This window comes from Eulemur rufifrons, chromosome 28, assembly GCF_041146395.1.
Source record: "Eulemur rufifrons isolate Redbay chromosome 28, OSU_ERuf_1, whole genome shotgun sequence".
In the NCBI taxonomy this organism is placed as follows: Eukaryota; Metazoa; Chordata; class Mammalia; order Primates; family Lemuridae; genus Eulemur; species Eulemur rufifrons.
In genome coordinates this window covers 30682976-30707615 of record NC_091010.1, presented here as the reverse complement: position 1 = coordinate 30707615, position 24640 = coordinate 30682976, and the positions used below count along the sequence as shown (strand labels likewise).

Here is a 24640-nt window from a genome sequence, read left to right as displayed (position 1 = left end):
ATGTCTCTAAGTTTCCTTTTTATCCCTATGCCTAATCATTGCCTGGTGAAAGTGCTAACAATTTATCAAATGACCAAGGGCAGACTCCTAAAAAAAAAAAAAAAAAAAAAAAAAAAAAAGGGTAGGTATTTCAGATTCAGAGTTTCATTTCCAAAATAATCAAGTGTGGGCTCTTTTTTAATCAGCAGTTTAAGGATTTGGTGTGGGATTTTTGTGCCCTAAAGCAGGGTGGGGGAATTATTTTTATCTGCAAGAGCTTGTATTCTTAAGCCAAAGTCTTTCCATGTCTAATCCTTTAAATATCTAGAGTGTTGAGCATTTTCAATGTTAGAGCCAGAAGGAGCCTTAGAAATAATTGAATCCAAACCCCATTACGTTAGAGGACAGGCATCAGGAATTTGAGTGAAGTGACCAAGTTGCTTGATGGATGTAATTCTACATTTCTTAATTTGAATATTCTTTGCATTCCACCAGGCTGTTTCTGTGCCCATGGGGAGAGGCAGCGGGAGGGGGTAGCTAAGGAGAGGAGGAGCCCCCACGGTATGGCTCCCTCCATGCAGTATATTCAAAGTGAGCCCTGCTGGAACCCACTCATTATCCAGCTGCACACCAGAGAGTCCGAAAACACTGTGAAGACAAGCTATTTATTTTATCTCTACCTTATCTACACTCCTTTCATAAAAAAACAAGACCAAACAAAACCTAGGAGAACACTAATGAGGAGGAAGAAGAACATGCTGGAAACATGCAGAGCTCCTGCTCTAGTACAGTTCAACAAGGGGGATCATTCTTTTGTATTATTAAAAATCTTTGGGTGCTCATTCTCTTATGCATTGTTTCTCTTTTTAGCAGAACTAAGACTCTGTTTACTCCATGAAAAACATTTCAATAAGAAACAATTATCTATTAAAGCACACACGTTGTCTAACTCAAAAACAAAAAATGAAAGGATTTATCCCCCATGGAAAAGTTGCTGCCAACAAAACTTCCTCTTTCTATAAAGCAACAAAGCCCCCAGCTTTTTCTTTCATCTGGAATGTCACAAAAATAGTGAAAACTATCAAAGGCCTTTATCCTTGCTAAGGATCTTGGACTGCCTCTAACAGGGGACTTCTAGATGAAGAGCCAATGAACTGGAACTCACAATGTAATCACCAACCTAATTAATAATTAAGACAATGCTATAGAATAGCTCCTGTTTATACAGACAAGTTCTTTAACAACATTAAAGGTTTAATGCTATCATAAATTTTAATACAATATTTTAAATATAAGTGACTTAATCATTCTCAAAAGTAAATTTACTTAGCTGAGTAAGAAATCCCCGACTTCATTAGTATTCTCTTACATTCATAAATTTCCCTTTGTCACATCTGAGGGTTTACAGGATTGGCACTGGCTTTAGCTATAAAAATCAGTCAAACTGATACATATTCATCAAATGGCTGCTCTATACAAATTGATGATGCTTGCCTTGGTTCTATTACCAAGGGGAGTGAGAACTTCAGCAAATCACAGCCTTACTAGCTGTCAAACTAGAAAATGAGAGAGTTTCAATAAAGGATCACTAAGGCTTCTTCCAGCTTTAACTAAATGCAGTTCTGTAATTTTTACATGTTTTGAAAACACCAGATATTGAGGAGCATGCCAGAGAAGTATGACACCCAGCACTTCCACTCATATGCACTGAAGGTCCATGTAAAAATGCAAACATGTCATCTGGGAAAAGATGGCATTAAGTCGTCATCAGCCATCACCATATGATAAGACATTTCCATCCAGGAGGAATTAGCTCCAGGCAGCTACAGAGTCTCCAGGAAGAGCAGTTGCCAGGAAGAAAAGGATGGAAGCAGGCAGTATAAATCAAATACCCATAGAAGCTGGGCAAAGAGCATAAATAAATGAAGAGAGATGAGTAAGAATTATGCAAAAATGGAGAGTTGCTCCTCAGCTCCAGTTAATTGTTGCCTTGTAGGAATGTAGGCCGTGGGTTATCCCATCTTCAGGTTCTTCCAACGTTAAAGCCAAAAATGTGTAAAAACTCTTGATTTTTGAATATTAATTCAAAATATTGTAATGTTATGCGAGCCAAGTATGTCTCCACAGAAGATATACCTGTAGGACACCAAATCTGAGGCCTCTTATGTGGGGCACTGTACTGCCAGGAATACAATATAGGAATGGGGGGAACATGGCAAATGGGGGGAGGGGTGCACTGCAAACAGATGGATCAGCAAAAACTAAATGTGAGGTTGGCTCTGCTGAGGGAATTCAGAAGAGCAGGCAGAGTTGGAGGGAGGAAGACATGAGGACAGGGGTTCTAAACCTTTGCTGGGGTCATGTGCTCTATATGAAATTCTGATAAATGCTTTAGAGATTTTCCCTGGAAAAATAAACATACATGAGGTAGACAATAATGGTCCCCCAAAGATGTCCATGTCCTCCTCCATGTCCCTCCTCTGCCACGTTATCGTACATAAAAGGGACTGTGCAGATTTGATTAAGTTAAAGACCCTGAAGATAGGGAGATTACCTTAGATTTTCTGAGTGAGCCCTATCCAATCACATGAATACCTAAAATCAAAAAATCTGTCCCACCCATGGATCAGAAAGAGATGCAATGTTGCTGGCTTTGGAAGAAGGGACCATGAACCATAGAAGGTGGGCAGCCCCCAGAAACCGGAAAAGGTAAGGAAATGGACTGAGTCTTCCCCAGGGCCTCCAGAAAGGAATGCAATCCTGCCGACACCCTTCTTTTGGCCCATTGAGACCCGTGTTGGACTTCTATCCTACAGGACTGTAAGAAAATAAATTTGTGTTGTTTTAAGCCACGACTTTGCGGTCATTTGTTACAGTAGCAATAAAAAACCAGCAGAGTATATACACACTCAAACTCTGGCAAAAACATTCATAGAACTTCCCGAAGCTTATGCACAGACAGAAAAAGGCTCCTTGTGCTAGAAAGAGCCCAAGATACAACATGAGAGCTGTCAGAGCCATAGGTATGAAACTATTTGGCATGCATGGAAAGATCAATGCCCACCCCATGACCTTAATCAGCTTCAAAATTTCACTTCTACAAAGATGGGTTCATTCTCTGAACACTACTCCATCAGGTGTCACCAAAATGATGTGTGACCCCTTGGTGGCATCTGGCTATGGAGAGATCTTTCTTTTTTTATAGTGTGCATTATGTTAATAACTTTCTCCCCTCTCCCACCCCCAAGAAGGTGGCATTTTACACCTGCTGAGATTTAGCCTGGCTTCTTCCCTCACTCCAAGCCAAAGCGAGGTCTGGTGTGTCCTGTTACAGTATCACGTTTCTATCAAGATCCTGTTCAGCAAAATATGCCCGGACCTGGCCAGATGCTGGCTTAAAACAGAAGAGGAATGTTATCAGGAATGTGAGCTACCTGATTCAAAGTTGTTTTTAGCCTCAGATCTCATTTCACCAGTTCATCACATTTCACAATCCCTATAATATTTTGAGATGGATTTTTTTTTTTAAGTTCCATTAGAATGTCCCTGGGTGACGCCACCATGGTTGTGATAAATAACTGTAGTTTAAAGGTTACCTGCCCAATCTAAATAGTAATCTAACAGTACTAGACATAACTGGCCTAACAGCACTCCCGATCTGTGACTTAGCACCAGCTCCTGCAATTGCTGACACTGATGCACAGAACATTCTGGAATGCTGCTAGCTCAGAAACCTAGGTCCTATGAAAGTGTGGCATGGAGGCTGAGTGGGGAAAGCAGAAAAGGACAAGAAGGTACTTGGGATCCTATGGAGGTTTGCTAAGGGGTAGAGGAAGAGAGACCAGATCTACTTTTACAAGGAGAAGCAGCCAATCTACCAGGGACTGGAAGACAATCCTGACTTAAGGAAGAAGACCGCCCAGGGACCCTGTATTTTCTTTTCCTGGCACACAGAAGAGGTCTGGGAACCACCTAAAATTTTACACAAAATTGTGTGTGTGTGCATCTCTTTCTGAGGCAGGGTGCCATAGGTCTCCAAGAATATAAATAAAGTGAAACTCCCCTGCTCATCCCCAATATAAGAATTGCTACTCTATGTCCCCTCATAGGCCTATTCTCATTCAATACTGTTAGCTCTCAGCTGGTCATATGTAAATGATTCCCACCACAAAATCCTATTTAATTTCTGCATTGCTCTCTCACAACAATAAAACTACCAGTTAGCCCTTCCACTGTACGTGGGATACAAAATGGTTTTAAGTTTACTGAACATCAAGCATCTTTGCAAAGGTTAACTGCTAATACCATTTTTCCTTATTGGCCTCTGTCAAATATCCACCCCCAAAGGACCACTATATATTCCATACACAAGCATGAATAACTTAAGTGTGAGTTTTGTTCGTTTTGTTTTGCTTTTATACCATTTTGAAATATGCATGGGAATATAGTAGAACTTATTCTTGCTGAGAGAGGCAGTCATCAGGCTGGTGGGTCATTGCCTAAGTGGATTCTAGCCAGCCAAAAACAGCTTTATTATTAATAATAAGGCCTCAAATAAAAGGTAAAACGTTCTGATCAGTGGAAAAAATTACAAGGTTGAGTCCAACAGGTATTATCTGTCAAGTAAAAATAAACAGATAAGAGATGGCGACTTGTGAGGAGGGTTAATAAATGTGCCCAGAAATCCACTGGGATAGCGATTCACCTTACCTTTGGGGTTCCATGATTCTAAACTTAGTAGAGTGGATATTTTAATGCACAATTACATAGCACAGCCAATCTTCTCTGTAGTTGTTGATTCATTTAGACTGTGATGCCTTAGAAAAAAATTCTAAAGGTCATGCTCAGAGGCACAGCCCCTCCTTTCCACTGAGTAAGGGCTATGATTACACCGTACACCAGATCCTACAAAGACAGCTGACACAACTAGCGGCTGAATTCTTTCTTCTGTTTATTTCCAGAAGAGACTTTCCATAGACAGCTGCAATGTCGGGCTCCTGTCAGAATGTCATGCCAACCTTTCTGCAGGCAGCTTTCTACCCACATCCTTGCCCTGGCTCCAGGGCAGTCTGCAGCAGGTCTAGTAGGCTGGAGAGGCCACCCCTGGGGCTACTTCAGAGCTGAGGTCACTGGACAACATGACCACACTTGGGTCAGCACAGAATCTGCACCTGCCATGCCGTAATCAGACATTTGTATTAATAGGTTCAAACTCTGGCTCAGCCTTTTTCACTTACAAGTGTCTTAATGTCTATCAGACTCAGACTCCTCCATAAATTGGGACTATGAGTACTTAGCTTTGTGAGGAAGTGGTGTAGGCCAAATGAGAGAATATGTAAAAGCAGTTGGCGTGGTGCCTACATGGTCATCATGAATTTATCATGGTCACAGAGGAAAACCTAGTCCCCTCTAGCATGCAATAAAGGGGACAGAATGAATGAAATTAGCATTTCTCTCCAAGGGCATGACCCATCTCCACCCCTTCATGAGCCTTAAGGTGGATTATCTTCAAATAGGAGACAGAAAAAGCAGGTCATTTACACTTCTCTTAAACTCACTCTGGGATTCTCCTAGGCCTCTTTAGGCAGTTTCTCTGACTATAAGGAATGGCAACCAAAGTCAGAATGCCTTGACTTTCGCACGGGGGTGGCAAGCACACGAGTGAGCATTTCCGGGAAAGGAGGCCCAGGCACAGTGCAGCTTCTGACAAACGAAAGGCCCACCTTGGTTGAAGTCGCACTGTTTCTTGGCACCTGAAGGTATTGTTTTGTGGACTTTCATGAGCTGGTGCTCCTGCTTTCCCCTGATACTCTGACTGGCTGGGCACCACATGCTCTGTCTCCTGCAAGAAGAAACAGCAAAAGGCCATGAGCTGTCAGCAGCAATCAGTTCCACAGCATGCTTTGGCCGGGAGGCGGGTGTCAGGGCAGGGGAGCAGCAATACTGAGCACACTACTGATTGCAGTGCAGGAAGAGAGCCCATTCAGTGGTCCCAAATTTAAAAGGCCTCTTTCTATCAGTCACTGCAAGATTACAGAGTAAAAATAATAATAAATCTAACATCCAAAAGCTATGACATAGCCATACAATGAGAACTTTATAGACATCAAAAGTGATGCTACAGAGGAATATTTAATGAATAGATAGATCTGAAAATACAATTCATAGAACAATATTTATAGCATAGGCTCATTTTTACAAAAACAAACATATGTATGAATGTTCACAAACACACACACACACACACACACATATACAGATTGGGATAAGTTAAACCAAAATCTTAACAGTGACTAATAAATTCGAGATGTCATTTTTGTTTCTTTTGGGGGCCCAGATATGCTTTATAAATTTCCTACAATAAACAGACATTCCTACGATAAGAAAAAACTTTAAGTTAATCTGAAAATTAAGGAACAAACTGTTTTTATACATTCCAAGCCTTAAGTGTGCTTGATATCTCTCACCCCCTGACTCCTTCTCACCAACACCAACACACTACAGCCATTAGCTACACTGCATCTAAAGAAACCACAACAGCGGTCATCTGTGATGAAATCCACTCATTAATTTAGCAAACCTCCATCCAGAGTGCTAAACTCTCTAGAGAATATCATAAACACAGCCAAAACAATCTGGATTCAACACAAAGGCACACAGACACCAAAAATGAAAGATTCACATATGTCCAGCAATTGCCCTGCTACAATCTTTGAGCCATGCCAAACCTCTACCTGACAAATTTTCCTTAGAATAAAATAGCCTCTCTTTACACGATCAATGAGAGACTAAAACAGAAATCCATGTGACAGGCAGGCACAGAGAAAAGGCCATGTGATGACACAGTGAGAAGATGGCTGTCTGCAGGCAAGGGACGGACGAGGCCTTAGAAGAACCTAACCCTGTTGGCACCTTGATCTTGGACCTCAAGCCTCCAGAACTGATAGTCTCTGGAAGCTGGAGGAATTCTATTGAATCTTGTCAATGATCCAAGTGGCTACATTTTTCCCAGTGAGGATGTGCTGGGCCACCGTTACCACAGTGAAGTCACCCTTGATGATGGTGCAGAGGAGATGGTGTTTGCCAATATGGGTGTCCTCAGCTGAGGTGGCCATGGGCCCTGCAGCATGCTGGACTTAGTGCTGGGCTTGAAGGCAAGATGTCCCAAGTTCAGCTTAAAAGTGGGAAAAGCTGGTGAGAAGCCTGGTCTAGATTACCTTAAAAGAAGATCACTTCTGAAGCCCACCCGAAAAACTGACCATTATAATGAGATTAAAGCGCAATGCCAAACTAAAGTAAAAATAAACAAAAAAACCAAATCCTAACAAAATAAAAAATGAGAAAAAGGAATAAATAAGAAAAAAGTGGGAGAAGGGGAAAAAAGAAAAAAAATAAGGAGAAAAGAACAAATTAAGAAAAATAAAAAAGACTGAGGAAAATGGAAAAATGAGGAAAACAAAAATAAAATAAAAAATGAGGCCAGGTGTGGTGGCTCACACCTATAATGCTAGCACTTTGAGAGGCCAAAGCCGGAGGATTGCTTGACAGGAGTTTAAGACCAGCCTGAGCAAGAGTAAGACCCCGTCTCTACAAAAAATTAGCAAGGCATGGTGGCACACGCCTGTAATCCCAGCCATTCAGCCACTCGAGAGGCTGAGGTAGGAGGATCGCTTGAGCCCAGGTGTTGTAGGTTGCAGTGAGCTATGATGACACCACTCTGTACTCTAGCCTGGGCAACAGAATGAGACCCTGTTGCAAAAGAAAAAAAAAAGAAAAGAAAAGAAAAGAAAAAGAAAAGAAAAGAAAAGAAGAAAAAATGAGAAAAAATAACAAATAAAATAGAAAGCCCACAATGTCAGGAGAAAACAAGCTAACTCTTAGGCCACTGAAAACCAGCTTCCTGAGCTAGAAAGACTGAAAACCTGAGCTCAACCAGGGACTTATATAGGTGCTTGAATTTCCGTAACAGTGGCCTCTTATGAAGTCATAGTAAGAAAGGGACCCATCACAGCTGGGGATAATCCACAGTGGTTTCCTCACTTTTTGGCCTCAAGAACCTTTTATTCTTAAAAAAATTATTGAGAACCCCAAATAGCAACAGATTTTTATTTATGTGGATTATAGCTATCGATATTTACCTTATTAGAAACTAAAACCTGTATGATGCTTCAAAGAAAAAGAAATCCATGAGAAATGTGGTAGACGCAGATGGCTGCCATCATACAGGCAAAGTATTCAAGGGATGCAGTGAATGTGGGGCTCACTGTGCAGCATATTGTGGTAGCAACAGAGCCCCAGCCCCTCTTTTAAGGATGCGGGTTGAAGTCAGTAAAAGTGCCAATGCGTCAGGGGCCTTAGAAGTCATGTTTCCAAATACTAGAATGACCTCATGAGGCTATTTACCAAGCAGTCATTACAGCCTCTAAAATAAAATTATATGAACGCCTTCATATCAGATGTATAAAATGGGGAGGCAGGCAGAGCTATGGGAAAGGAATGAATTAGGCCTATAGCGATCCTTTCTTTCATTCCTCCAAGCCTCCAGCTTCAGGCAAGAAGACAGTCCACAAGAAAAGTTTCCATTCGTATGCACTAATTCCCTAGTCTTAGCAGTTGCTTGTGAAAAATCCTACAGCTACCCAAATACTGGCCAAATTCCCTCACATAATGGTTTTATGTGAGGTATCTCTGCTTGCTGCTTGCTAGATGTATGACCTTGGCAAATTACAAAAATAATCTGGGCCTCAGTTTCCTTGTCTGTAAAATGAGGATAATACCACCAACCTTGCAAGGTTTTTAAACAAAATGTCATTAGAACCTCTTCCAGTGCCTGCCAGCTGGAGGCACACAGCAAATAGGAGCTACTGATGATGATGATATTTCTTTCATAAAAATTCCCTTAAAGCTCCATATTCTGAAACTAGTGCTCAGTAAACCCTTGGAGACTTAACCCAAATGCGTTCGGCAAAGGAAAGCCTATTTTTGTGGTAGAATGCTGGTTTTACGTTTCTATACTAATATTGATATTCTTTTAAACATCATATTTAGAAACCTCAATAGCTGTAGGCCTTAAGAAATGGCCCTTCTGAACTCTAAAAAGTTTAAAATTTTCTTTTATTAAAAATTTTTTAATAAAAATTTCCATTTTATTAAAACTTTACCCTTTTAGGAAAGGGTAGTATTTTTTTTTTTTTTTCAAAGACCATATTTTATCTAATTCTTTGAGCCCTCAGGGTTGAGACGGGTTAGAGAGACCATACATTGTTGGTTGCTGGATTCCTTTGAATCTAGGACTTATCTTAGAGATGAATAAGACGGTTTTGGAGAAAGTGCTCCCTTAATCTGCTCAGGTCAGAGATCTCAAAGCACTGCAAGAGCAGAACTTTTCTCTGGAATGGGTGGAAAAGGAGTATTTGGAGCTGACAGTCTAGTCCCTGATTCAAATGGAGGAAAAGTGGCACTATCCTCTATGTTTCTTTTCCCCACTAAGAATTTCAAACCTCAAGATGTTACGGAGAGTTGGGGAAGAATAAACCGTCCTGCATACTGACGAACAGAACAGCCTCTGGTACGAAATGTATGCCTAAATGGCTGCCCTTCCCAATGCCAAAAAGTTAGAACCTGCTCCAAAGTTCTGATGTCCACCCCCCTCAGATCAGAAACCCAAGTCCAGCCTTCCTCAAAAAAAAATGCTTAATTTGTTCTTCCTTCCAAAGATCCTTATTAGCTTGGAAAAATCTTTCATTCATAATAAAAAGAATGAAGATTTTCAGTTTAGTCCCTTTCACTACATTATCTCTTCACGGAATGACCCCGTGTGGGCAAATAGCCCCAGAAAAGCTCACGTGGGAATCAACTTCAAACGATTCTAACTTCAAGGCTTTAAATCTTACGACTGATGCTCCAGGCAGCATGGAGCTGAGACGAGACCTCCCTACTGTGCCCCAAGTGACTTCCTGACCCACAGGAACCATGAGAGGTAATGTATGATTATCGCTATTTTAAGTTTTGTGGTTCTTTGTTGTGCAACAATAGATAACGAAAACACATTACCTTTCCTCTATTCTAAGATAGCATCAATTATAAAAGCCACCATCACTTTGATTAAATAATAGCATTTTATGGAAAAAAATAATGCCACATTAAATGCACCCATCAATTTTAAGGTACATTCAGAAATGAGAAAGGGGAAAGCCTAAAAAGATGTGTGCCTTGGTGCAGAGGAATTACAGAGCATGCCCAGCAGAGCACGGTGCCTGATGACACAAGAAGTCTTGTCTCCTGACACACCCAGAAAAAGCAACTCCAAGAGTCTTACGTGGAAGATGCAAGCACTTCACAGGCAACAGGGGAGGAAAACCCAATACTTAGTTGTCCCATTATTAAAAAATAATTTCATGCTTTCCTTTAAAGGGGAAACCCAGAAGGAAAAGGTATATCATCTTATCGAATTAATAGAACAGTAGCTTTCAAAGATATTGTGCTGCCATTTATTCATAAAGATACAAAGGAAAAGATACAAAATGAGAACAGTAGTATTCAATCAAATTTATCTGCCTCCATTACAGAGATATAGCCAGACACATGAAAGACCAGGGCTCACTCTCTTGTGAGCCCACATCTGTGTTCCAGTTGGACTCCACTGCCTGGCCAGTGTCAAGGTTAACCAGGGTTGCCAAAGAAAGTCCTAAGAGTAATAACGTACCTGTAGATGATTGAGAGTTCTTTCTTCCCACGTCTACCCCCTACCCCAAAGTCAACAACATCTGGACAAGAAATAAAGAACACATTTGATTACCTTTGCCCATTTAAGCGTCATCTCATCTTTGTTTGGAATTGAGTGCAACAGTCAGCTAATTATAGAACATTAAAGCAGGGTGTTTATTCTGAAACAATTGAGATATATTGTTACCTAAAAGAAAAATTGCTACCACATAGCAAGAATTTTGATAGTCAAGGGGGTTATACGAAGGTGAATAAGACATCCCTGCCCCCGAAGAATTTTAAAATCTGTTTGACACAGACTAAAGTGTAAGAGGGCAGACTCTAACTTCTTACTTCTGTGTTAATGTGTTTGCCAAATGGTCAGGTCCAAGCTGACCAAGGGGACAAGGGAAGGAGAAGCCAAGATCCTCTGCTCCATGCTTGTCTTCCTACCACCTGGCCAGGGGTATCCTGGATGGACACCTGGAAGAAGAAGCATCCTACATCTTTCCCTGCTCTCAGCTATTTCCTTTACTCTCTACGACATCCCCAATATGTCCCAAGTCCAGCCTCAGTGGAGTGATTTGTTGGTTGCCATATGCAAAGGACATCAAATTGACTAAGCTCTGAGATATTTCATAGCTGCCTATGAAACAAATGTCATTCAGGTTATTTTCCGATCCATGGGCAGAGGCTAAGACAGTATGCAAAATGACAAGAGAAAAGCTGTCGATTAACTTGAGAGGCTCAAACCCCAGCTTAGTTAAGGAAAACTTAGCTGTCCCTAAGCCAGAATTGAATTGAACTGAAACATGATATTTTGTCCTTGGGATCATAGTGAGTTCAGCTGACTCTTATAGAACTTTGGAGAATCTAGCTTTGATCCAATGACATGGTCATTGCTTTAGGCCCTTCCAAATTGCCCAATTTGTACAAGTCCATGGACCAAACGAAAAACAAGGATTTTCCATCCTAATCTCAGTTCTTGTCCATCTACTCTTGCTTGACAAATCAGAACGGTACCTTTGAACCTCAAAGATATATGTATGCTCTAAATCTTCCTTCCAAGATGTGGTCAATCAAAACACCAAATTTTTTCATGTTCCCACCCTTGAGGATTTTTCTTTTTCCATTCTATTCCAAATTGATAAAACTTTATTTTCTTCACCAGCAACTTAATTTTTAAATTAAATGGTTTTATAATTAATCACTCCATTGTTAACAACAAGCCTTGCATTTATGAGTGCATGAGCTTCCCAAAAGCTCTAATTATGACATAATAAACATATCTGATATCTCCATAGTTTGGAAAAGCATATATATTCAATTATTAGGATGAACAAAGGAAAGTGTTATAAATGTACCCTATTCTATATCACCCTCACATTCCTCTTACCTTAAACTTGTGCATATCTCTGAAAGTGACTTAAAGTTCTTTTGAATAACTGAGGAATTTTAAAGCTTTTACCCACTTATTAAAGGAACTATTGGATTATTACATTCATGTAGTAATTGGGATAAAGGAGGCCCTGGAAGAACTGATTTAAATTTCCTTTTAAAAACGTGCGTTTATTATTTAAAATATTCTGGCCCTTTAAGAAACAGGGCACTTAGAAAACAGTTTCTTCAGATCTATTTTTAAAAATCCTTTCTGGCTACCTTAGTCATTATTTCAATTTTTAAAAATCATTTCTGGCTACCTTAGTCATTATTTCAACAAAGAAAGAAAATAAATCATGGAGGAAGGCAGGTATAGCTTTACAATGCACACGTACACATAAAATAGGATCTCTTCTTATTCTATTTTTAAAATCTGTAATAGAGATATTACTTAGTTTACTGTTTTATTGTAAGAATTTCTAATAAAAAACAGACATTCCATTATGTTGTCTATCTTATCTACTTTCCAAATCTGATAACATTCACTAAGTGCCTGATCTGTACCAGGAACTAAACTAGGCACTTTTTACCTACATTTCCCCATTTAAAACTGAGAAGGTGGGTTTTCATCTCCTGGTTCTCCCAGTGAGAAAAATGAAGAAAAGACAGATAACTTACCCAGGCCAGAAAGATGGCCTTTTATGCAAGGGATGCCTTCCTGAAGACCTTGCAAAGTCTGACTGACATTGATGTATTTTAAAACGATTCCCATGACAGAAAATACTGGGTATCTCTGTTCACCAGCTAAAGTAGAAATATTTTAATAAGATAAACACAGCTTATAATTCAATAGACCCAAACAGCTTTGAAAGTACGCAGTTCTTGATCAATGTGGGAGAACGGCATTATTTCAAGTTGTTTGTATTAAAAGAGACAGTACGTTATAATCACTGTTTAATTCAAAATTGCATAGAATAGGACCACACTGTATTACTTGACTGAGCTTGAGTGCCCAGATCCTTGCCCTAATCTCCTAAACCCAAATTCAGAGTTCTTCCCACTGTATGTTTCGACAACCTGAGTTTACCATAGAACTGAGACATATCCCAAGCAAATCAGTGTGAACACAGTCACAGCTGACAAAATGTAACAGCCGGGGTGGGTGGTATTCAAGTGTAAAATCAATAGAGTACACAATAGAGTAGAAAAGACAGTCAGGAGGCATTTGGGATTTCAGTAGTATTTAGTTTTTTTCTCCTCTGTACCATGTGGGTGAACGATATAGGGCTCTGAAGAGGGAGATTCATGAAAAAACTAGTCTTCTCTTTAAGGAGCTTGAGATAGGGCGGAGGGGAGGATTTACCAGCACTCTGAGAGGTGAGATTAGACACTTTGGGTGTTCCGACAATGGACTGCCTGAAATCTAGCCACCTTTCTCTGAGAATCCTCACATCTCTGCTCCAGCCCACTGAGGAGTCAGGCCTTGTACAGGCCTCTAACGCTCCAAGGACAACATGTCACTGAGTCTATAGAAGGCCCCAAACAGGACGAGGATTGAAGGAAAGCAAAAGACATGTAGCTCCTCCTGGTCAGGATGGCGTTGCTCCACTCCCTCATGGCACTGGTATCTCTAACTACCACGCCGGAGCCCTGAATCACACTCACACCAACCTTTGAACCAGCCTGATGCCTCAAGGTTAATGGGGCTTCCTAGACTTAACCATTGTAACTCCCAGGACTCAGGAGCTGGCTTTAGGGCTTCCTGGGTTTCTGGCTACATTCATTCATCATTCCAACAGTCCGTTCCTATCAGGTGATCCATTCTGTGCTCTTTCTAGTTCCTGTCCTCAGGGGGTTCACTGTCTTTTAGTGGCAGTGGTGCTGGTGCTGGTGGCGGGTAGGTGGCACAAACCATAAACAGGCAATTACAGTGTAGTATGACCAAAGCTACGGTAGGATAAGGATAAGTGTGAGATGCTTTGGAGACATATAGGAATAACACCAAGCCCAGTTCTTGGGAGAAGTGTCACTGAAGTGGCCTCAAGGATGAAGACACATCAATTGGAAGAAACAGTGATGAGGAGACCGAATGTACGAGGCCAAACGTGTGAGAGCACAGCACGTTCAAGGAACTCAGACTGGGTGACTGTGTTTGGGGTAGAGCCAGAGGTGGGCATGGTGACCAAGGAGGCAAGGCACTGGCAGAAGCCAGATCATATGAACCCTGTAAGTACAAAGACCTATACGTCTTGAAGAGCTTGGGCTTTATTCTGTAGGCAACATCAAGCCACTTCACATAAGTAGACATATATAGATTTGCACTGGAAGAAGATCACCTTGGCCTCGTGTGGCACAAATGGATTAAAACAGCGGTCCCCAACTTTTTTTGCCCCAGGACCAGTTTCATGGAAGACAATTTTTCCATCGACCAAGGGGTGGGGAACAGGCAGAGCTGAGACGTGATGTGAGCGAAGGGGAGCAGCTGTAAATACAGATGAAGCTTTGCTTGCCTGCGCACTGCTCACCTCCTGCTATGCAGCCCGTTCCTAAGTTTCACGGAAGAAAATTTTTCCACGGACCCGAGGAGGGGCCAGAGGGGAGGTGAAGCTCAGGTGATGATGCACAGCCCAGTTCCTAACAGGCCACTGTCTGGTACTGGGCCCCAGTCCAGGGGTTGGGGACCCCAGGATGAAAAGGTGAAGAGGGAAAGTCAAAGAGGGAAGGCTAGTTAGACACTTAGAGCATCCAAGCAAGAGATGACTGTCACTTGGATTACAGAGGTGGTAGATAGCATGGGGAAAAACTAATTAGTTTAAAAATATGAAAGAAGTAGAAACAATAGGCCTGAGGATTGACAGGATGTGGTTGAATGAAGAAGAGGAAGGACAGAAGGTGATGCCAAATCTCTAGCTGAGAAAATGGTATAAATGTTACTGCTGTTCCCTGAGATGGACACAGGAAGAGAAAGTGTTCAGGGAGTATTGGGTGTGAGCTGCCCATGGGCATCCAAATAGGCAATGATAAAGACATGAGCTGGTATCTTAGACACAGATCAAGGCTGGGAATATATATTTGGGAATGAGTATGAGAGTAACTAAAACCACAAGTGGAATGACACCTCTCTGACAGACTGCGCAGAGACGGAAGAGAAAATCTGGAATCAAGCCCTGAGGAATGCCATTTTTACGGCACTGATGATATATTTTTAAATTAAAAATCAAGCTGCAAAATAATGTATACATAGTAAGATCCCATGGGGAGCGGTGGAGGGGTAGATCAAGTGTATATGTGTGTGTGTATTACTATGTACATATTTGTTATGTGGGACATGTTACTTTATAAGTTACTCAATTGCTTGAATTGTTTAATGCATATGTGTTGCTTTTATATTGTAAAATAAGAATATTTAATTTACAAAATGTAAGAGACAGGCAGGTGGAAAGGAGACTGCTCTAGACCATGAAAGAAAGATGGGAAGAAAAGGTGGAGAATGGGTTGTCATGGAAGCTTCAAGAAGGAAGCTCATCGCTTGACCTTCCTTGTTTCATATTTCAATGGAATGCTAAAGAATTTTAACTGCACAAGGAAAATCAGGGTAAAGCAATAAGAGAAATGTTATATGTTAGTAACAGTGCACTCAACAATGTGGCTTCTGTCGTGAGATGTTATAAATAATGTTCTTTAAAATAGGTGCCCCTGGTCCTTACAGTCTATTTATGTTACATTTTAATAAAGACATACAATTTTTAAAAGCAAGGAATCAAAATCGTGGCTAAACGGGACAACTGGAGCAGTGAGTCAGCCCCGATAAATATGGCAACACGAGCTGCAGCCTGCCCACTGGAACTCGGTCCTGTCCACAGTGCAGAGGTGTGAAAGGAAGGCCCGTCATCACGTCCGTCCCCCACTTTTTAGCCACATGGCCTCCCAGGCCAATTACAGAAGCTAGGGAGTTATTTCAACTTTAAAAGAGTACTATAATTTTAAAAATGGAAACTGTTAATTTCTGTGATTTTTTTTTTTTTTGTAAGACACAGGGACTCTCTAGGTTGCCCAGGCTAGGCTTGAACTCCTAGGCTCAAGTGATCCTCCTGCCTCAGCCTCCTGAATAGCAAGAACTACAGGCATGCGCCACCACAACCACACCAGGCTTTAATTTCTGTGATTTTAACATAAATTAAGTACATATGTATATTTTAAAACATCTCCCTCTGAGTTGAGGTTTAAACTCCCTTAAATACCTCTTAATTAAAATAGAGCATTACCCTCCCAGGAAAAACTACCTTTTCTTCCCCTTTTGGCTGAGAAGGCAGACAGCCTGTTGGTATGGAATCTCTACCATGTTATTTTCTGAAATTATTAAACTATGTCTGTTCTTCTTTGCTTTCAAATCTCCCTGAATGTTTCATTTCGCAAGCTCCCTTGTTTATTTTATTTAGTTTAGCAAGGATCAAATTATTCTTTTATTCCCAGAGCAGTCAGGAGAAATATCCAAATTACTATCACAAAAATGATCCCAGCTACTAAAGCTTCCCCACTGAAGTCAAGCACAAGGAGAATTGGGGAATCCTCAAACTCAGACAAAGCTCCTCGCTCAGTGAGCACGTAGGCAAAGCGGGGCTTCCAATTCTACTTATTAATAAACTCTGGGGTTCTTTGTTGGCTACTTATTCAAATATGCACTGAATACTTTCCACGGTGTCAGGGACAGTGATAGCTGTGGGACTGCAGCAACAAGCAAAACAGACCATCACTCAGGAAGCGGCAGCAGCAGCAATCAAAACCAAGAAAATTCCTAGGCTTTTGCCAAGTCAGTGCAGCTTTGATCTCACGTCCTACCTTCTATGGTAATAATGGATGATCAAATCGATAAGCCTAAGAGCATAGGAGATGTCAAATATCTCCTGCAGAGCTCCCTTCTGCACCCTGAGACCTCCCCCATCCCCTCAGTCGGCACCCTGTGCTCTCGCAGTGCAGTCTCCTCCGTCCGGGGATGTCTGCCCCATTCCCTTCTTACTGAGACCCCATGGATCCTGGGTGGTCTACCTCAAATCCCACCTCCCCTGAGGACCTGAGGCCACATCAGCAGTCCTGTCTGGATGCTTCTCTCCTCCCCTATGGTGTTTAATCCTGCACAGCCTGGTTGTGCAGCATAAGAAGAATCTGCGCACTTGTCATAAGCACCCCAAGCGGGATGTTTGCCTTGCATTTCTTCCACTCTCTCAAAGTGCTGCAGCACCTTAAATATTTGTTTATTCATTCAATGAGTCTTAACAGGTCCACTGAGCACCTGTACCTGACACTAAGGGACAGGCGTTTGTGCATTTGGGAAACACAACCCCCCCCCAACACACATACACACACACACACACACACACCACATAAACTCCAAAAATTGGGACTCACTTAAGGTAAATGCCAGTTGAATTATTCCTGGAAAGTAAGAACCACAAATTTTTCTCTTCACTGAAATTCCAGTTTCTCATTGCTCTCACACTCATATCTGTAACTAGAATCCGGCTCAGAAAGTTTGGCCTAAGGAAGGGCCTTGAATAGCTGTTTTACTGAATAAACAAGAAACTGCCAAACACGAACAGCAGCTTGCATTTGCAGTATGTAAACTTTTCAAACTGCTTTCCCATCCATTAGCATAACTTATCAAATATGTTTCTTAAATAAGGGCATTTAAGGACTTGGACAGTATTAGAGTTTTAAGTGCTTCTCCTGTCTACATTATTATTACGCCTCACAATTTTTCGTAGATGATGGCCATGTAAAATTCAACCCAGACTTTTTCATGGAAATTCTGAACAAATTTAAATCTGACAGCTTTTGGTTTTCTCCTACAACACTGAACTGCATCCAAATGCTGAACAAAACATGGCATTAGCAAGGGCGTTTCATGGCTTTCAACACTGGGCTGTCATCATGTTCCTGTATCAGCAAGGGACATCTCTGCCTTCCCTTCCATTGAACTAGCCATTGAGGGTTTTAAGGCAAGTCTAACTGTTCTCACAAAATGGGGAACAGTTAACAAAGAAGAGTCATGTCATCCCATATTCCCTTTTCAAAAATGTGAACCGTCAGATCTTTCCTATCTTTATAACACACAATTCTGGGCTTTTTTGTTGTTTTTTTTTTTTTTTTTTGTTTGTTTTTTTCTTTTGAGAGAGGCAAGAGAAGGCAGGGAAATGACGATGGAAAATAATATTATCTCAGAAACCGAAATGGCTGCACGGATTTCAATTTCACAGAAACTGATTTAAGAAACATTTGATAACTGGGATGAAAATAAACTAAGGTGGAAATGAAATATTATGTACTGTCCTATTGCAAACTAAAAATAAATTAACAACAATAAGAAAGCAAATCCTGATAAGAAAATTATTCTAAGATATCTAAAAAGAGTAGACATTTTGAAAAGGGAGGTATCTTGTGAATGCCTAACATTCACTTGCATTTTAACAGGAATTCCAAATCTTTAATGTTAGGTAACTGCACCCTCAGTAATATGCAAGCTGCTAGATTTGGGGGATGGGGTTTCACAAACATCCAAAATATTGACCTCCTGCTAAAAGGTCTCCATCTACAATGTTAGTATAAAGCAGGACTAACTCTACAGAGGCCAACTTTCATCTTATCAAAGGGTGCACAAACAGCCTCTATGTCTAATTTCTCCATTAAGAGTCATTAGGACCTTTTATCTCTAAGTCTTTTACCAGATTCTTTAGCCACTATATTGCCCCAAAGGTGGTCCCCTTTAGAAAGCATGCTTCCTTCTACACAGATCAGATGATACATTTGGACTAAATGGAATATTCTCAGTAAAGTAACTCACGGAAAATTTTTATGTGGACCTGGGAAAAGCCTGAGAAAGACCTATTAGACTCAAATATTAATTGTAGCACCGCTCACTCTGAGGAATTTTTAAATTTGGAAACCTAGCAATTATCTGGAATGAAGAAAGAGTTCAGTACCTAGAACATTTGAACTCAAAAGCATTTGGAGTTCTACTGAGAGATATCCAGCATCTCCAGCCCAAAGGTCACACCCCTGTGCTTCAAACTAATTTCCATACAGCTTTAGGATACAGGAAACCGTTAAGGAGACAGGATTCCACCAAGGGAATGATGTTGGGAATAGCTAAAGAAAACCCATAAGAAGAGATTCTGAAATCTGGTCACATTACTTCCCTAAATCAAAGTGCCTATCAGCTCCCCACTGGTTCAGCTGTGTCTCTTCACCTGGGATTAAGTGCCAGGGGATGGGAATGGCAGACACTAGGTGCTCTGCCAGGGGGTGCAAGCCCACAAGGTACACAATGGAATGGAAGCTCCGTGAGGGCCACTCTCTCATTGGACTCATTCTCATAATGTCACATAGATGTATGCAATAAATAGTTTTTGAATGATGAGTTATTAATATGGCATAGTGTCCTGGAACATCAAACTTAAGTAAACATCTAGAGAGAAAAAAGAACCTTTTTCCATTAAAACTGATATGTTAATAAACTATAACATGCTCAAGACTTTTCAAGATGACATGCATGTACCAGTCAAGATTCTTAGCTTCAAACAATAGAAACAAACTTTAAATAATTTAAGCAAAGAATGAATATACTGAGGAGCTTACAGAAAAACCCAAAGGTCTGGTAAACCAGACAAGGGACTACTAGCCTGGAGCACAGCAAAACTGTGCTCAGAACTGATCCAGCGTGGGCACTCCTGCGCAGAGCACTCCGCATCTCTGATGACATTGACCCTAAGCCATTATGTTATTTTGTTAAGTCCCAAAACAATAAATGTTGGCGTGGATGTGGAGAGATAGGAACACACATACACTGCTGGTGGGACTGCAAACTAGTACAACCTCTGTGGAAAGCAATATGGAGATACCTCAAAGAGCTACAAGTAGAATTACCATCTGATCCAGCAATTCTATTACTGGGCATCTACCCAAAAGAACAAAAGACAGTCTATAAAAAAGATATCTGTACTAGAATGCTTATAGCAGCACAATTCACAATTGCAAAGATGTGGAAACAACCCAAGTGCCCATCAATACATGAGTGGATTAATAAAATGTGGTATATGTATACCATGAACTACTACTCAGCCATAAAACACAATGGTGATCTAGCACCCCTTGTATTACCCTGGATAGAGCTGGAATCCATTCTACTAAGTGAAGTATCCCAAGAATGGAAAACTAAGCACCACGTGTACTCACAATCAAATTGGTTTTAACTGATCAACACCTAAGAGCACAGATAGGAATAACATTCACTGGGCATTGGGCAGATGGGAGGGGGAAGGAGAGAATGGGTATATACATACATAATGAGTGCGATGCGCACCATCTAGGGGATGAACACGCTTGAAGCTCTGACTTGGGTGGGGTAAGGACAATATATGTAACCTAAACATTTGTACCCCTGTAATATACTGAAATAAAAAAGAACAAAACAGAAGAAAGTAAATAATGTTGCTTATAAGACTTTATCCCAATACTGATTATAAGAAGCATCCTGATTTCAGCAATATTAAAGAGTTGAAAATATGTGACTCTTAGGACTGATGAAAAGTGGTCAATTCTGCAGCGTGCAAAGCTCACTTCACACACCCAACAGTGGGCACCATGACTGTGACCACCACTCACAGCCCAACTTGCTGCACCCACCCTTCCCCACAGAGCTGACTTCTTTGGGCTACAGGCTCTCAGGCCAAGTTGGGGTGGGCACCTCTGCCTGGGGGCTGCTAGGTTGTGCCACTGTCCTAGCTCAAAGGGGGCTGGAAAAGCAAATACTGGCATTCTCAGCTCTTATAGTGGAAAAAAAAAAAAAAAAAAAAAAAAACTTCTGCTCTTTTCCCTCCTGTGGGAAATTCTCCAAGTACAAGAACAGTGTTCAGATGCTTGGCAGCCAAAATAGAATGACAAATATCCCCTATAGGGAGATTTCAAAGAAACTCCCTCTTATGGTAAAAGTTCAGTCTCCTCTGCTGTTAGAACTTAGACACAAATAAATGTTTTGAGAAGTGCCAGAAGGAGAAAACTCCTCAGGATGGAATCCAAGGCCCTTAAAATCCAGCCTTACAAGCTTCCTGTCCAGCTTCCATCACCCCACCCTGTCCACATTCTACAGTCTGGGGATGACAAATTAGGTGGCAGCTCTTGAATTGCCACTATCACTCATGTCTTCACTCACCATGTGATTGCCTCCTCAGCTTAGAAAACCTCCCTCCTCTTGCAATTTTCTCTACTTAGATAACTTCCATTTCAGAACTTGGACCAAAAATCACCTCATGTGAATTTTTCCATATAGCCCTATTTTTGTGATCTTTTTGCACTATGTATGTATATACTGATAATATATATATATAGTGAGATATATATATATATATTATTGAAAGAAGAGGTCCCCAGTCAATATCTGAACAAAAAGCTGAACTCATTGCTTGCTAAAGCAAAGGAGAGCTGCACTTTAAGAGACATTCTCCCTGGGCTAAGCAAAGACAGCTCATCTTATATAAGGTTTGGAGACCCTCAGAGTTCAGGGACTGGCAGACTTCCAGAAGCTGGAATATTTAGGTATTGGTTGACCTTTAGCCGCAGAAGCAAAGCTGGAGTGAGAATATTGCTGACTGACTGACTTGTAGAAGCATGTGCACCAAAGTTAAGCTATTGTTGATTGACTTTACAGCTGCATGTGTTGGCAGGTGCACTGACTGGCTAGCTTGCAGAAACAGGCATGATTGCTGAAGCGAGTTGTTATTGATCAATTTAACCAGGTATGGAACAGGTTCTGATGTTACTGATCACCATGGGCACAGAACAATCAGACTTTTCCTAAGGGGAAAGGAACTTTTCATTTTCATTCTCACTATTGTGACAATATATTATTAATAGGGTACAATACCCATACTCATAGCTAGCATTCTAACATTTACTGAGCCTTACTATGTACCAGGCAGTGTACCAAGTACTTTAAAAGGATTATTTCATTTAATCTTTCAAGCAACCTTATAGGTGAGTACTGTTACATCTCATTTTCCAGATGTTAACCTTAGATGCCTCACTGGGATGCAGGTACAAACAGAATGACAACAGAGCTGTGCTCTTACCAGCACATGATAAGGACTCTGCTGCCTGTTCATACCACTGTTTCCCCTGTGATAGATGATCCGCCTGCCCCAAGCACAAGCACCAGATCTCATCTCTCTTTGTGCCCAAACTGCAGTGGTTCACAGCCTCCCTTGCAGAGGCACTCTCAAATGTCTGCTGCTACAGGAACAAGGAAAGAGGGTCTCGAATCATTCTATTACTTCAAAACCCAGTCTGAAAGTCAATAAACTCTGCATCTTGCCATCTAACTGTGCCAAAGTTGATAGTAAGACCAACATCCTGAACAGACTGTCAACTGCATCTATGATTTGGTGAAAGCTAGGCCACAGGATCATATATTCCACCTGGTTTCCAACCATTAAATACTTTGTAGCTAGTTCTTCATCTTTGAAGCAACTACTAAACCTAAATGACTAGTCATCAACTTGCATCATCTTCCCCCAGGTAGAAGTCCTCACTTCTACTATTTCCACAAGGTATACCACCTTGTAGTCACTGGACCCCCGTTTCAGCACCCTCCACCCACTTCTCCCTGCCCTGCTAATCTACTTAGCACTCTACGTCCTCCTGTACCAGAATCCCATCGGCTCTTGCCAGTTCTCTGCAGCAGTGAGGAGTCAGCCCATAGACTAACTTCAGGAAGACCCTTGCATTAGTTTCCTAGGGCCACTGTAACAAATTAGCATGACTTGTTGGCTTAAAAACAACAGAAGTTTATTCTCTCTCAGTTGTAGAGGCCAGAAGTCCAAAATCAAGGTGTCGGCAGGGCCACGCTCTCTCCAAAGGCTTCAGGGGAAAATGCTTCCTCACTGTTTCCAGCTCCAGGTGGTCCCTGGGACTCCTTGGCATGTGGCAGCATCACCCCACCTCTGCCCCCATCTCCACATGGCCTTATTCCCTGCACGTCTCTCTATGTCTGCTCCCCTTCTTATCCAGAAGCCAGGCATTGGCTTTAGACCCTAAATATCCAGGATGATCTCATCTCAACTCTTACATTAATTATATCTGTAAAGAGCCTATTTCCAAATAAGGTCACATTCTGAGGTTCCAAGTAGACATGAATCTTGTGGGGACACCACTTGACCCACTATCCCCCTCAGTTTACAAGAGGGCAAATGGAGGCCCCCTTAGGCACACTCAATCCAATCTTACCAAAGAAGCACCATGTTATTGAACCTGCTTTAGCAAATCAGGCAAAATGGACTAATGGTTTTGCCCAGGAAGAGAGTATTGGTGAAACTGGCAGTTTGAGAAGTGAGAGAAAAGGGTAGGTCAGTGTGCGTAGGGCCGGCCATCTTCAACATAGAATGTAGGTCCCAATATAGCTAAAGCTCAAAAAGGTGGCTGATCCAAATCATGCACTTCAAAATAAGGAGACAGAGGATTATTTATGTGTGTGTTAAAGACACGCTTTTTAGTATTGTTTGCAAGGGAAAAACCTCCTTTTAGAGAACACAACACTAAAAGGCTCAGAGGCAAATCATATTTAGCAATGAGCTCACATGTAAGAGGAGGCCAAAATAAACCAACTTCAGAAGAACCTTAGTCAACAACACAATGTGCTCAAAGGTACAGCGTGGCCGTCGGACACTATCATAAATTCTAGGTGTGGCATTTCCAAAATTTTGGCCAAATAATAAAAATTTCAATGACAGAAAAATAAAATAATGCTCAAGAATTGTTGAAGGTACTGTATTTTCTGATAAAAAAAAAATAATTCTTTTGAAAAATAGAGTCTGCAAAGGCTTTCATAATTTCCGGAATGAGAAATTTATCTCCACTGCCCAGGGATTAGGATCCCTGCTGCCCCCTCAGCTTGATGCCTCCCTTGAGCCCACTCCAGCCTCTGCACAGATTCGATCACCTCCTGGTGGCCTGTCTGCCTGGGGCCCTCATTTGCCACCAGACCCTGGAGCCAGTAAGGCTGCATCAGCCAGAGCAGAGCTCGCTGGATTCCTGCCTGGCACCTGGCTCAGGACGCCTCTAACATCTGTAGTGACCTTTGTTCCCCCACACTCTTCATCACATCAGGAACCAATTGCTGAGCCCCCATCCTGTTTTTCAGCATAAGGTAGCTGTGGAATAGTTAGAGATTTAATAGGGTTTTGCATTCCCCCCCTCCCATTTCCATCTTGATGCTTCATATCAGGTAGAAAAGGTCACAGCTATCAAAGTCTTTATAAGTAACCAGTGAAAAAAATACACAAAATTAAAAAAAAGAATGAGCCTTAAATCACTAGTATTTGCCTGTTTTATATTTAGAGTTAATTCAGGCTTTTGTTCAAGCCTCTTGTCTTTCAGAGAGAGTAATATCTGGGTATTCAGAGGACCAGGCTCTCGGTGTTTCTAAATCAAATGTCAGTTTCAATACAGCTGAGAAGGCAGCAAGCAACAGGGAGGGGAAAGCTGACAGAGAGAAAAGGAAGGAGGGCACAATACCCTCCTATGGATCCGC

The 24640-nt window shown here is 41.3% G+C and overlaps 1 protein-coding gene across 5 annotated transcripts in view; it reads right to left on the bottom strand.

The window, feature by feature from the left end:
• The window catches only part of FAM13C (family with sequence similarity 13 member C), a 110469-nt gene that overhangs the window by 67271 nt on the left and 18558 nt on the right, over positions 1-24640 (bottom strand). For all 5 annotated transcript variants that reach the window (XM_069460592.1, XM_069460595.1, XM_069460593.1 and 2 more), the window contains one exon: positions 5703-5821. In XM_069460592.1, the coding sequence (XP_069316693.1) occupies positions 5703-5821 (119 nt within the window). The remainder of the gene's footprint in view (positions 1-5702; positions 5822-24640) is intronic.